This window comes from Pieris rapae, chromosome 9 (assembly GCF_905147795.1).
Source record: "Pieris rapae chromosome 9, ilPieRapa1.1, whole genome shotgun sequence".
Classification (NCBI taxonomy): domain Eukaryota; kingdom Metazoa; phylum Arthropoda; class Insecta; order Lepidoptera; family Pieridae; genus Pieris; species Pieris rapae.
This window is the reverse complement of record NC_059517.1, coordinates 6120880-6135006: the sequence shown is the minus strand read 5'-3', so window position 1 is coordinate 6135006 and position 14127 is coordinate 6120880. Positions and strand designations below refer to the sequence as shown.

Here is a 14127-nt window from a genome sequence, read left to right as displayed (position 1 = left end):
ATGTAGGGACGTGGATAATCGGGGTAAAACTTTTATTGTCTAACCAACGATGGGTGGTTACTGTGTTATTAGTAGAAATTGCTTTATTGTATATTGCATACCTACCCAAGCATTAGTACGTACATGATTTTCAGAAAATAAGACAAATTAGCAGTTGTTAGTTAGTGTTATTTATCAGGAGAGCAGTGTTGGCCTAGTGGCTTCAGCGTGCGACTCTCATACCTGAGGTCGTAGGTTCGATCCCGGGCTGTGCACCAATGGACTTTATTTCTATGTGCATTTAACATTTGCTCGAACGGTGAAGGAAAGCATCGTGAGGAAACCGACATGTCTTAGACCCGAAAAGTCGATGACGTGTGTCAGGCACTAGAGACTGATCACCTACTTGCCTATTAGATTTAAAAAAAATGACCATGAAACAGATTCAAAAATCTGAGGCCAAGACCTAAAGAGGTTGTAGTGCCACTGATTATTATTATTTTCGGTATTTATCATGCAAGTGGGTAGTTAAATGTAACGAGGATAAATGATACGTAATAAAAATAAAATATACTTTGTGATTAGGAAGACATAACTCCGCCCAATTTTGTAGGATTATAGAACTAATAACGTATGAAATCCAAGGTTAAATTCGCGTTTGTTTACAGGGAGCTTCCTCCAGCTTAGTGGTGAAATTTGCGGACACAGAGAAGGAAAGACAACTCAGGCGCATGCAACAGATGGCCGGCAACATGAGTCTGCTGAATCCGTTCGTGTTTAATCAATTCGGAACCTATGGCACCTACGCCCAAGTCATTACCGAACAGGTACTAATCAGTTTTATTTAAAATAGCAGAGCGAAAAACAAAATATATTCTAAATCAAATTGATTACGATGGAACTAAAAAAATATTAGAAACAAATTCTCTATACGAGGGAATTTAGGGAGAGAAGTTATAAAAGTGTTTCTATTAAACTGCAATTTTTTTATAGAACAAGGGGCAAACGGGCAGGAGGCCTGATGTTAAGTGATACCGCCGCCCATGGACACTCTCGATGCTAGAGCGCTCGTGAGTGCGTTGCCGGTCTTTTAAGAATTTGTACGCTCTTTTCTTGAAGGACCCTAAGCTATTGCAGATAATAAAAATAAACTCATTCTCCATTATAAATATTAAATGAATAATGTATGGTATGACACAGCAACAAGCAGCACTGATGGTGGCGGCGACCGCGCAGGGCTACATTAGTCCGATGACTGCGCTGGCATCGCACGCGCTCAACGGGATGGCTAACTCAGTGGTCCCGCCTACTTCTGGTTAGTAACTACAACTTCATGTACTAAAGTATCTTTTAAACAATAGCAAAGTCGTAGAGCGTAATAGAAATAAACATTATTTAATTTATAAAGATGAGAAGCATAAAAGAAACACTATTCCGTACATATTTCTAAAACTAAACGTTTTCACAGAGAACTTCACTGGCCTGGCGATAGGTACAGGTGGAGGGCAGCCCCTAAATGGGGCTTTGCCTTCGTTGCCGTCTCCGACAATGCCTGGCTTCAACATGGCTGCGCAGACGGCTAACGGCCAGCCACCACCGCAGGAAGCTGTCTACACCAATGGTATACATCAAACTTTTACTGGACGTGAGTACCTGAATATTTATTTATTTGAATAAATATTCATCATTTGAACAGATATTGTTATTATTTTTTTTCTGCCAAGCTACATTTGTATTTACAAATGACCCGATGATGCAAAGTTATAATTTATTGATTTAGGTTAAATAAGGGGACTATTTATATAAAATAGAGAATTGGCAGTCATAAGAAGACGTTTTAGTAGAAAATATGCTGTAATGTATAATAAAAACCCTGTCAGAAAAGTCTAAACACATTATTTTTCTGTCTTCATCGCACGAGTGAGAATTGTTTGTTTCTTACTTTTCGCTTAATATTCGACACCCTGCTTTGGTACAAAGATGGCAAGATGCCAAACAGTAAGATTTTGTTGGAGAAAATATATTTTTACTTATACTTAGTAGCAAATTATTGCTTAATATAGCTGGTTATTGTGAAATTCTGACAACGTAAGTAAATGTGAAATCGTTTGGCTTTACTAAGTAACAATAAAGAGTTCGTTATATTATAGAATATAAAATTCTCGGTGTTTGTAATTAAGCCCCTCTGAAATAGCTCGACCGATTTTCGTGCAATTTTGTGTGCTAAACGTGGTCCACCCCTAAATTAGTAATATTTTAGTATTTTTTTTTTTAAATTAATATCTTAATTTTTATTTGTTAACTTAACTTGAATAACATATTACTTAAATTTCCAGCGGTTCCAGTAACAGCCCAAGGTCTACCAAATGGTGAGGCTGCAGCGCTGCAGCATGCAGCATACCCCGGAATGCAGCCTTTCCCTGGAGTCGGTGAGTAACGTTCATATGCCCTAACAATGTTCGAAAATGAAGCACTCTTACCTTGAAGATGGCACTTATAATAAGATTGCTTCAAATCTGTAACTTAGACGCTTGCTTCTAGAATATTCATGTTTTAAATTGACCATTTATATCCATACATCAATGTGACTGCGAGTATTAAGACTTAAAACATTTAAATTATTAAGATATATCTGGTCAAGCTACGTATTATGTACGTAAATAAAAGTGCTTCGTCAATTTGCTTTTGCAAAAAAGAAAAAGTCGTTCCCACGTAAAACAAACACGCAGCAGATGTTAATTTGACAGCAGACAAATTAAACATTATATTGGTTATCTGAATTCAGTTCAATATTCTTCCCCCAACTGACTTTATTCTCTTGTTATCGTAAACTTCTTTGACAGTTCATTCGAATTCAATTCTTTACAATCGGAGCCGACAGAGAAAAGCAGTTTATCAATTTCGATACAAAAACTCAATAAGCGCTAATAATTTCAGCTGTCAAACTTGAATCAAAGTATTTTTTATCATATTCCGGTTTTCGTAATATTTTTAAATTGTAACTAATAAGCGCGAATTAATTTCTGTACTCTGTTGGTTGTTATTTTAAAGACATCTTAACCTACTAACTAATATTCATAACTATAATTTAAAACCCATAAAGATGGATCATATTTACATACATTCACTTTACGGTTCTCCCTAATACGTTTTGTGACCTATGCAAGTCAGTTCAATAGCCAATTTTTTAAATCCCAATTAACACATTTCATTTAATGAAAACTAGTTTTGCATGTCGATTTCATATCGCTTATCTATCTTTTTGCATTCTTCGCTTTTTAGTATGTGTTTTTGATGCATCGATGTTTTATTTGCATTCAACGTTTCTCACATTTGATATTTTCATTCTTAAATTACTTAAACAGATATATACATAGGTACTTGTAGCGACGCGTTTATAGAATTATTGTTATTAAAAATACATGCTTTCTCGAATAAGTTTGGCGTCCGTTAGTGTAGATGCATGTACACGCGATATAATCGGTGTTCATTGTGAAAATGTGCAACTTAATGTTTGACAGCTTACCCAGCGGTTTACGGTCAGTTTCCGCAGCCCATACCACCCCCGATGTCAACCATTGCCCCGGCGCAAAGAGAAGGTAAGTGGAGCCTTGAGCTGTGTGTAATCATTTCTACAGCAACATTTCCTGTATCTATCATCTTATGTTCATCTATCAGTTAAAATAAAGTTCAACACATAAAGCCGAAATATTAAATCATTAATATATTTAAATTTTATCTGAAGACATTTGATGGAATTATTAATATGTACAATCCATTTTGCGATCAAGTATAAACAGATCTAGTTTACAGCAATAAAAGGAATACGCGAGTTACATTGCATTAATTATAATGGTCAATGGTTAAATGTTGCTTTGATATCAAATAAGTAAATTTTACTTTTGCTTTGAAAGTTCAATTTCAAAGTGCTCACGAAGTTAGTTGCTGTAATATCGCTGTTGCATCTCTGTTCAGTGTTTCAATGTCCTGTATATTGTAAGTAGTTCATTATTCTTCGTAGATATCATTTTTTAAACACATAAAATATGGCGGAATTACTAGATTTTAATCTTGGCACACGAGATATTATGTAGAGTTTTTATTCCAAATAAACAAACTGTTACTTCCTTTTATGAATTATATTTTTATAATACTTAGCTGACAACAACTACATTGATTAAAACTTATTTACAAGCAAACAAATTCTTAACGAACGTGTTTTCAGCACGTATTTACACTTCTAATACATACTTTTTGTTATAAACAAAAGCTTGTGTATGGGGCAAACTTTTTTATCATTCAAAACTAACAATACATTCGATAATATGAATAAGTAATCGCCAATTTGATACGCCAATAATGAGAAATAAAACCGCCATGTTTTCTAACCAATATTTAATTTTAAACAAAATACAGGTGTTCAGAGGCAGATTTGTGAGTTCTTTAAAGATTTTCTTATGTTCCCAGGCTGCTCGATCTCGGGCCCTGAGGGGTGCAACCTCTTCATCTACCATCTCCCTCAGGAGTTTGGTGACGCGGAGCTAATGCAGATGTTTATGCCCTTCGGGAATGTGATTAGCAGCAAGGTGTTTATAGATCGCGCTACTAATCAAAGCAAATGTTTCGGTAAGTGCACTTACCTTACTTCTTCCACTTTGACCTTTGAACTGACTTAACTTACACAACTTACACTTACAGTCATACATTTAATCCATTACATTACTATTATGTTGGTATGCAGATGTAATATAAAAATATGTTTTTTAATTTATTAAGTGTGAAAAAATACCAATAAAATTCCTTAATCCAAGCAAATACTAACAATACGGAAAAGTGATATACAACTACTACTTACACAGTACAGTGCTATTACAGTTATGTAATAAAACTACCACTACTATACTACACTTCATGTCCTTTCATGTTTAAATATGCAATAGGTAGGTCATTACAAACCACGCCACATTTTTTATAGCTTGGTATTTAACCATTATTAATCCATTAAATTATTTCTATTTAATTTTTATCATTACCTGAATTAAGTTCGGTGGCGGTTTTTTAAATGGATGTTCAAATATGTAAACACTTTGTTTGAATCTGGATAATAAATGGATTTTATTGTTTAAAACATGAGCTTATAACTAAGATAACATTAGGGGTAGTGGGGTTGTGGCAATAGATTAACTAACTTGACTTATTGAAGAGTTCGTATATCTAAGAATCTAAGACACTTATTTATTGGACAATAATATTAAATTAAAATTTGTGAGTGTAGTTAATACAAGAGAGCTCATTTTGGCTTCAAATGTGCAATCATTGCTTAATAAATTTTTTAAATATATTTTTTAGGTTACATAACTCCTGTAAACTACTTTTTGAATTATTCAAATGAAGTTCCAAAGATTTGTAGTAATTTTCAAAATTGAAATTTAAGTATGTCTATATAACGATATTTGTTGAGGTTGCAAAAAATGCCGTATTACACGATGAAATATACAACGAAATGAGTAAAAGCTGGCTAGTATTTCATATTTTACTTTTTCAAAATAAAATTCTGTCCTCAGTCCTTCTCGCACATCTTCCTGCACCATTATATATGTGTTACCCTCGTTTCTCGCTCCTTCTCACTAATATCTCCGTTCTATTTTAAATCATTCGTATTTAAAAATGAACACTTAAAATTATTGAATGAAATATTAGTTAAATTGGTCGATGTACTAATAATCAAATTTGTTCCAGGATTCGTGTCATTCGACAACCCTGCATCAGCCCAGGCGGCGATTCAGGCGATGAATGGCTTCCAAATCGGCATGAAACGGCTAAAGGTCCAGCTGAAGAGGCCCAAAGACGCCAATAGGCCTTACTAACACGAAATGTCTTTGTTGCGCGTCTGCCCACCTCCGCCGGTAAATTCTCATAAATATCTAATATATGTACTAGAATTCGTTTCTTCTACATCAAATATATACTAGATCAAAAACTAAAAATACCGCAAAGAGATCGTCACAGGCCTAGAATGATGTAACTTCCGATATAATCCATGCATTCGCCAAAACTGCGATGAAAATTTTAAATAAGAGCGTAACACGAAAAAGCCTACTTTTAATGTTGCTGTTTGTAGTATTGGTAGAGGACATCCGAAAGTTGGCAAGTTTCCAAATGAAAGGGTTAAATTAAAATTTCATTGATAATTATATATTCACTTTGGAATGTTCAAATCTGAATATGAATAATATGCTTTACAGGTTTTCGTTACCAATTAAACTCTATCAAAGTGTAATATATGAATATCTTTCCAGAGGGCAGCAATGGGCACTTTCCGGCCTCGGCGAACGAACTCACGCAACTCGAACAATTTTAATGAATTTAACAGACAAGTGTATAGCAAATATCAGTAACATCTTACTAAACTAAACTAAAGCCACCGAGGCGAGTATACTATATTAGTTAAAAGTAATTATCTATTGATCAATGCGTAGAAAGCTTCATTCTTATCATTATCGATTAATCATTAAATTACTCTATTATATTATTATACAATTTATTAACTTTGATTAAATTATTATTATTATTAAAAATGACACGTTATAAAAATTTTGTCATTCGTAATCATACTTCTACTTCTAAGTACTTAAACGTTTAACTGAAACTTTTAACATAAAATTTATTATACTAGTTATTTGCTTGAACTAAGCCAAACTGAATTTATTAAGTAAGTTGAAAATGTAAGAAAAAATGTATTTTAATTATTGTATATTGGGTAGTTTTAACTGGTCACACTCGTCTCTTTGTATTGTTGTTTTGTTCGTAGCGTAGATGGCGCTGCATCGATCGCGCGTTCCGTTCTACGTTTTGTTAGGCGTAGGTCATTGACAAAGATACGGTGTTGACTTTTCGCGAACACTGTTGTCTCTTTCAAGATTCAATTAATGATTACATTAAGTACCGGTATTTACCACTATTGGCATAATATATTATCCTATATTTTGTTATACTTATTATGTGTGAGTGTCTGATATAAGCTGTCACGCTAGGCTGTACCATCATTCTGAAGCACTTAATCTAACTTAAAATTCCTAAAGCTGTAGGTACCTTCATTATGGACATTACGAAGTCAATCCACTATAACTATGTATGACACCTATAAAATCGGTGGAAGCCATTATTAAATTAAAACTGTAACATAAATAAATCAAAAGCTCAATTCGGAACAAACAGACTCAATTATTGCCGAAAGTGTTCAAATTGTGTCTTTCAACAACAAAATTGTACATATGTCTAGATATAGATCAGCTTTTCATTTCAGTTATACATCAGTTTTTCATTTTCAATTGTGGTAAGCCTAGCGACCCAATTACCATGTTAGTGAATGTTAATATTTAACAATTATTATGGAATTGTTGTAAACATAAATGTTGTAAACGCTGTGTACAAATCAAAGTGCACTTCAACATAAAACACAAAAAGGCCTTTGTTTCAAAGATCGTTTATGTGTTGTAAATTCCAAATGGGCTGTGATATAAAACTAATATATCAACATAATGGATTGTACAGGCCGTTCGTCTTTGCATGTTATATTTCGCTCTTTATCGCTCACACACTTAAAACAGTGGCGTAGCAGGTGGCGCACCGTCGTGACACCCACCCGGTCTCTCAACTTTAAGATCAATGTACAAACATAAAAAAATCGCTAGCATGTATTTTTCAGGGATTCCTCCACTAGCACAAGCTCAGCTCTAAGTAGAATTCGGGGATTCCCGCAAAAGAGTCTTATGCTGTCGTAGGGGATTCCCCGTCCAATACTCGCGATCTATTAATAAATAATCCATGTCCTTTATCATATAAAATTTATTGTTTTTTACTTTCAATGGGGTGACACAAATAACTTCCGCACCGGGTGCCACCCAAGGTAGCTACGCTACTGACTTAAACCCCTTTACTAAAATACTTCAAAACTACAAACAAATACCATACTTTGTACAATTAAAGATTCGATGTTCTCCTGAAGGAAACCGAATTAGCAACATCGTAGATAGCATTCAATCTATTAGTCATAATACATCATTATCGGAGAATTTCAACATGCAACATCGAATCTTTAAAATATTTCCATATTTCATATCAAGTTTGTGAGCGATTATATCGCCAACGCGACGTCAATTGAAGGGGCGTGCTTTTTCATTTTAATTTCGTGGATGTGTGTAATGTGTACTTTATACATAAATTATGAACAATTGATGTTAAGATGTTAATACAACTGAATGTCTAAGGAGACAACAGTGACAAAAGCGAAATACAAAATTAGGGTAATTTCTACTGAAAATAGAGTCATAATCAAAATGTACCAATATACATTTAAATACTGAGATACCTTAGATGTAAACACATGCGCGCGGGCGGAAACTAAGCTCCGGTGTGCCGGTGTTGCCATTTAAAAACAAAATAACAGCTCAGAAATACTAGTCGTGTTGCACTCAACACGTTCATAGTCATTTTTGAAGCTTGTATATTATGTAAATAGAGGTAATGATAGATATGGACAGTGTTTTTAACACACTGAGTTTTGAATACTTATGCTAAATACCAAATATTTTTAAATGAAACGTAATTTAAAAAAGGTACTTGAGCCCCCTACGGCAAGTATCATGCAGAAATTACTGCAAATACACTTAGTTACTACAGTATATTTTCTTCTATGCTAATCGATTACGTATATGGCATGGAACATACAAAATAAGTTTATGAACTGAATAAACAATCCTATAAATATAGAGCCAAATATCACGATCAATTTTAAGCTTAAATGTGAAACTTAAATTACAAAGCCACGCTTTCTTGTCGAAAAACCGTAAATTTCCGTCCGCTTATGTATAACGCAATTTTAGAAAATCGCTTCTTTCAAATATATTATTTCTGCATAATACTGCTCATGTGATAAGGCTCAACATGGTATAAACACATTTGGACGTAAATAAGAAAATGATTAAGAAAAGTGAGGGCAAATAATGTTGCATTTAAAAAGAAATCACATTCATCAAATAAGAAACGACATAGAGAAATTACAAAAATAAAATAGTAATATATCCAAAAAATCTCTTATGATTCTGTAGAGTTTATATTATCATATTACCACAGAATAGCAACAAATTCATGATGAATATTTTATTTAAATAATCAAATTGTGTATTCGAAATTTAAAAATTACCAAACGCAATATTGAACTATCTTAAACTCAGATGTGTTTATATCATTATTGCGTGCGGTCGCCACGTTTGCCACCGCCGCCCTAGTCAAATATTCATTCATCACAAACATAGATTTTTATATTTACACAAAATAATTATTATATTATATGGAATATAGTATTCTAGTTTAAGACGATTATGATTTAACGATAAGCTGTAATTTGGGAGCGAATCGTATTACCCTCCAACTTGCTGAAACATTCTTATTTAATAATTTAAAAAATCGTATCTATTATTAAAACATAAATTGTTTTGTTTGATCAAAACATTGTTAAATATTATTATATATTTATGTTATGAAAAACTTTTAATTTGTTTTTTTGAACGTATCTATGTCGTCCTTAACTCCTATGCGGCCTGTTAATACGATTTCGCTTTCAAAGTTTAAAAATGCAACGGAGGCAAGATACTAACCAATAATATTACGTAGTTAGTTGTAGTAGCTATCCTAGCTCTTTTATATTATTAGGTACACATCTTAGTGCAATACATCGTTACGCTTTTTAAAATTGTTTTAAGCGTTCTTATGTTTTAAAAACTTTCTATTTATTTATTTTATATTTGACGGTTTTGTACAACGGCAGAAGCTCTTTACACGTCACGATTTTTGGACGTAGCATTTCAAGTGATCGTAATTTAATATTTTTATCTTGAGAAGTCTTCGTCTTAACATTATCCAGTCGAAGTTGATTTGCATACCCGAGTTCATAGTGCAATGCCATCAGCATTGGGAACATCGGATGACATTGTCGGACGCAACATGCCAGATAATCTGTCCGCTTGGCTATTTATAAGTCAGAACTAAATGATGCCAAATCGGAACGTATACTTACTTCTAGTGTAATGATTATAATATAATTGATTATATCATCTTGTGGATAAGATAGGAGTAGCGGGTTCGATAGATGGCTACTGAGTACGGAGCGACACGTTTGTTACAGTTAATTATTGACTTGTACTATAAAATACTTATATTGATTAAACAATTTTAAATCCTCCAAAGTATATTATGTGCCGTAACGCATAGTTGATAATAAAATAAAATGTGTCCTTTCTGAATATATAAAACAATCGCCCGTAAAGTGATTCTAGGATACAGGGTATGCTTTGCAATTAAATGTATCTAAATGTTTTGTAGGCAATTTTCGCCTCAAACTGACTTCGGCCTTTCTCAGGTTCCGCAGCCACGGAATAGATATCGATCCCCAGACAACCGTTATTAATAACAATTATCAAATATATGATACTAGATGTACTATAGCATAATGGTGACATAAATAGTCGTCATGCATCGGCCTCCCTGGTGGCGGCGCCCGCGCCGCTTCTCTTTCGGGTCCACTGTAGTCTGTGGAATTTTTATACTCTGTCGTAAATATTGTAGCATTACAAAACTCTTACCTTAATTATACTCGCAAACTTATTGGACTTGCACTTGCTTGAATTGAATAATGCAGTTAGTTCTTACAATATAAATAAAACATAATGTGTATTTGTTATGGTTGTCTTTGTAATAATTATAATTTATCTTTTAAAATCGTAAGCTAATTAATTCCGTCTATAATTAAGTAACCCATTTATTACAGAAAACGATGTTTTCATACAAACATCTTTGAATACCTACATTGTTTGGATGTATGCCATGCCATCTAAAATTCAACAATAAAAACTCAAACCAGTTGTTTGATAATTTTCACAGTGTGACAGTTGACTGTGACTGTTTCAAATAGCTTGTAGATTTTTTATTTCATTAAAGATAATGTGAGCGCTCCTATATGAAAATATTTCGCACATGTAAGGTTTAAATAAGTTTGTTGGATGATGATGGATCGTTATTTAGATTGAATAATTATCGGACGGTGTGAAATCAAGACACGACTTTATGTTTGATAAAAAATTCGCGTCGTGGTTGTAACAGTTACGTGTCGTTACGGATAACTGCGCTTCTAATCACCGTTCGATTAGATTTTAAGATGAATGCCAATACTTTTATTAAAAACAAAATTAGGATTCGAAATAATTATGTAATCATATATCTATTTATATTATTAATATATTAAAATAATATGAAGAGAGGCGCATAGTGCTTTTATGAAAGTAGATCCTAGTAAAATACAAAACGATCTAGTCATATCTTCTTCTTTGATTGATTTTATTTGCGTAGCATAGTTTAGCTTCAAGCATACTTAAACTATTTGAAATACTTGAGGTTTTGTTATTACAACGTTGCTTTGACAATTGTATCTATGATTTGCTGCCTCTGACTTACAAAATACAGCATATATAATTTAATCGATTAAGGTATAATTATATATTATTTTTGATAAGTTATCCAGAATATTGTTTCGTATATTCAAATTCTTAGGATAAGTATAATTCGTAGAATTAGAAAAGAGATGGATAGCTTAGCCAAAGATAAGAGTAGACAAATTAAACCATGTAAAGAGATACATTGTCATGTGTTACGGTGACAGAAAAATACATTTACAAAATAATATGAAAACGCCGTCCTTATCTCTTTCAAGAATAAGGCCAAAAATAAATATTGAAACCTGCGTATGATGAATGCTTTGATTTCAGAATCTTCAAATACATTCAAAATCTATTATTTTATTATAAGGTTTGGTGTAAGTTTAGCATCAATTATAACTGCAAAGATACATTGTTTTTTGTCACCTCGTTTCACGTCCTCTTACTCTATTCTAATGATCAAAGACGGTAAAAATTTCTGACAATTCGTATTTTAACAATTTCGTATCGCGCCTCTAGATGATTTGCGCATATTAACTTTGGCACTTTAAACTGACAAGGGATTGGGACAAAATCACTTTGCTACGCGCGTGAAATACTAACACCAAACTAATTCGCGACGAAGCGTGAGCTAATGTCATGAGGCATTGGTCCCAGGTTATTGGCCATCGGAAAATGGCGACTATCTCATTGTATGCTCTGACGCTAACAGCGATACTGTTAACCCAGAATTATCAAGTGCCATAATTAGTTATACTCAAAACTGTAAATAATCATAATGTGATTTGACATCATATCTAATTTAGGAGCTTACTAGCCTTTTGCCCCGAGTGTTCTCGGGCGGGTGACAGGGTGTCGCTGTATATATCTAAGGAAATCTCTAAGTACCACTTATCGCTTTTAGAAACTGAAAACAGGGCGACCTTCATCCCAGATAGGAATTCTTTTACACTATAAAATAACATCGTTACCTCGTTTAATGTTTGGTTAAGATTTAATTTACTCCATTACAATAATCGCTTAAAACTAAGAGATAAAAGTTTCACGATGTAAATACCTATACATACTTAGACGATATAATTTTCTCAATTGAAACGCAACAAACATTAACATTTGTCTATACATTGTTCTGGATAACTTATGGTAATAGTTTAAGCGTATACAATTTGCTCTGAAGTTTCAACGATTACTAAAGATTTATGCGAACTTTGAAAGACCTTCTTTAATGAGAGCAAATTGTATAGTAATAGCTAGTGGTAAAGGAGATACCTCAGTAGGTATATGTGATACGCTTGAAACCATCGTCCATAAAGCCTACGTATCTTTCAAACTCGAACTGGTTACACTTGCCATCTTTTCCTTGCAACCAAATAGTTAGGGTAAATTGTATATTGGTAATCCATATTTATACAAATAGATTTTCAAATAGCGAATAATCGCTGAAGGGAATTGTATAGGAATTGCCAGAACCAACCAATCGCTTTTGAAATAAAAACTGAAATTATTTTTGCATTTTAGACTATAGTACGTATTTAATTTAGCCATCGTTCTGTGTAAGAGAAATGTTTTTTCTCGTCTTATAGATCGATTTGTTGTTATTCAATAGAATAAATCGCTTTTTGTATGAAACAGCTTCATATTTTTGAGAGTACAAACATGATATGGATTGTTAATTTGTACCTCAAGTAGTTAAAGGGAATTGGTGTAACTTAGCTAGTCGATTAATTGTTTAAGTGGGCACAGTATTTGTTCTTATTTAATAGGCTAACACTTCTTATAGAATGAAAATGATACATGTAATATAACTGCGACTGTCCTCATTTTAAAATCTTTTGTATTCTAGTGGTTGTTGATAGCTGTCTGAATATTGCACAAAGATTCACAGCGCAATAAGTTCTTGTTTGTGTGTGACAGTTGACAGTTTTCTATATTGCCATTAGGAACAATTTATTTTGCCAAGATTTTGAAATTACCAATTGGGATCGTAATAATTTGCGTTTATTTTGGAACGTTTAGACGCAAACAAATCGATTCCAATGTTATGTATAAAAAACCAACGGTACGTTAAAATTGTTATCGGACTATACACTTAACTAGATAATCTATTGAATAATGTTCCCTTGAAGCATTTGATAGCTAGGCTATTTGGTATATCATAAAAATATTGTTATATTTTGCCAAAGATTGTAAAATAAGAGAATTATGATCACTTTTTGAAGCGTCGCTAGGTAATATTATTTTTAATTTTTAGTAAAATTCATACTGTACCTAGGCAATTGACTGCATTTGTCACTTTATATGAAACAAATACAATAATGTTTTGCCTACTTTGCATGTTTAGTTGATAATCCTATTATCGAGTTATCTATATTATGTATCAAAACATATTTGAAACTAAATAACTATTCAATTATTTATTATTATACACTTATTACGTTTAGTATGCTAGAAATATGAGGAAGGATAATAAATAATTTTAATTATATTACTCGGGCCTTTTATTACGAATTAATTCGTGTATCCATTTTTATAATTATATATGTACCTAATAACTTTATTTTACGATATTATTTACTACTAATTTCTCGAGAAATTTCCAGATCATTATTTTTGATGTAAATTAATTCTATAGTTGGAATATTCCCAACTAGTCCCA

The 14127-nt window shown here is 32.9% G+C and overlaps 1 protein-coding gene across 3 annotated transcripts in view; it reads left to right on the top strand.

The window, feature by feature from the left end:
- LOC111003671 (CUGBP Elav-like family member 4) overlaps positions 1–13959 on the top strand; it is a 398713-nt gene extending 384754 nt beyond the window's left edge. For 2 of the 3 annotated variants that reach the window (XM_022274300.2, XM_022274302.2), the window contains 8 exons: positions 648–806; positions 1180–1294; positions 1448–1624; positions 2316–2408; positions 3501–3578; positions 4429–4605; positions 5719–5885; positions 6279–13959. In XM_022274300.2, coding sequence (XP_022129992.2) covers positions 648–806; positions 1180–1294; positions 1448–1624; positions 2316–2408; positions 3501–3578; positions 4429–4605; positions 5719–5846 — 927 coding nt within the window. In that variant the 3' untranslated portion in view covers positions 5847–5885; positions 6279–13959. The remainder of the gene's footprint in view (positions 1–647; positions 807–1179; positions 1295–1447; positions 1625–2315; positions 2409–3500; positions 3579–4428; positions 4606–5718; positions 5886–6278) is intronic. The other variant, XM_045629618.1, reaches the window with a different exon arrangement.
- Positions 13960–14127: the final 168 nt, after the last annotated feature.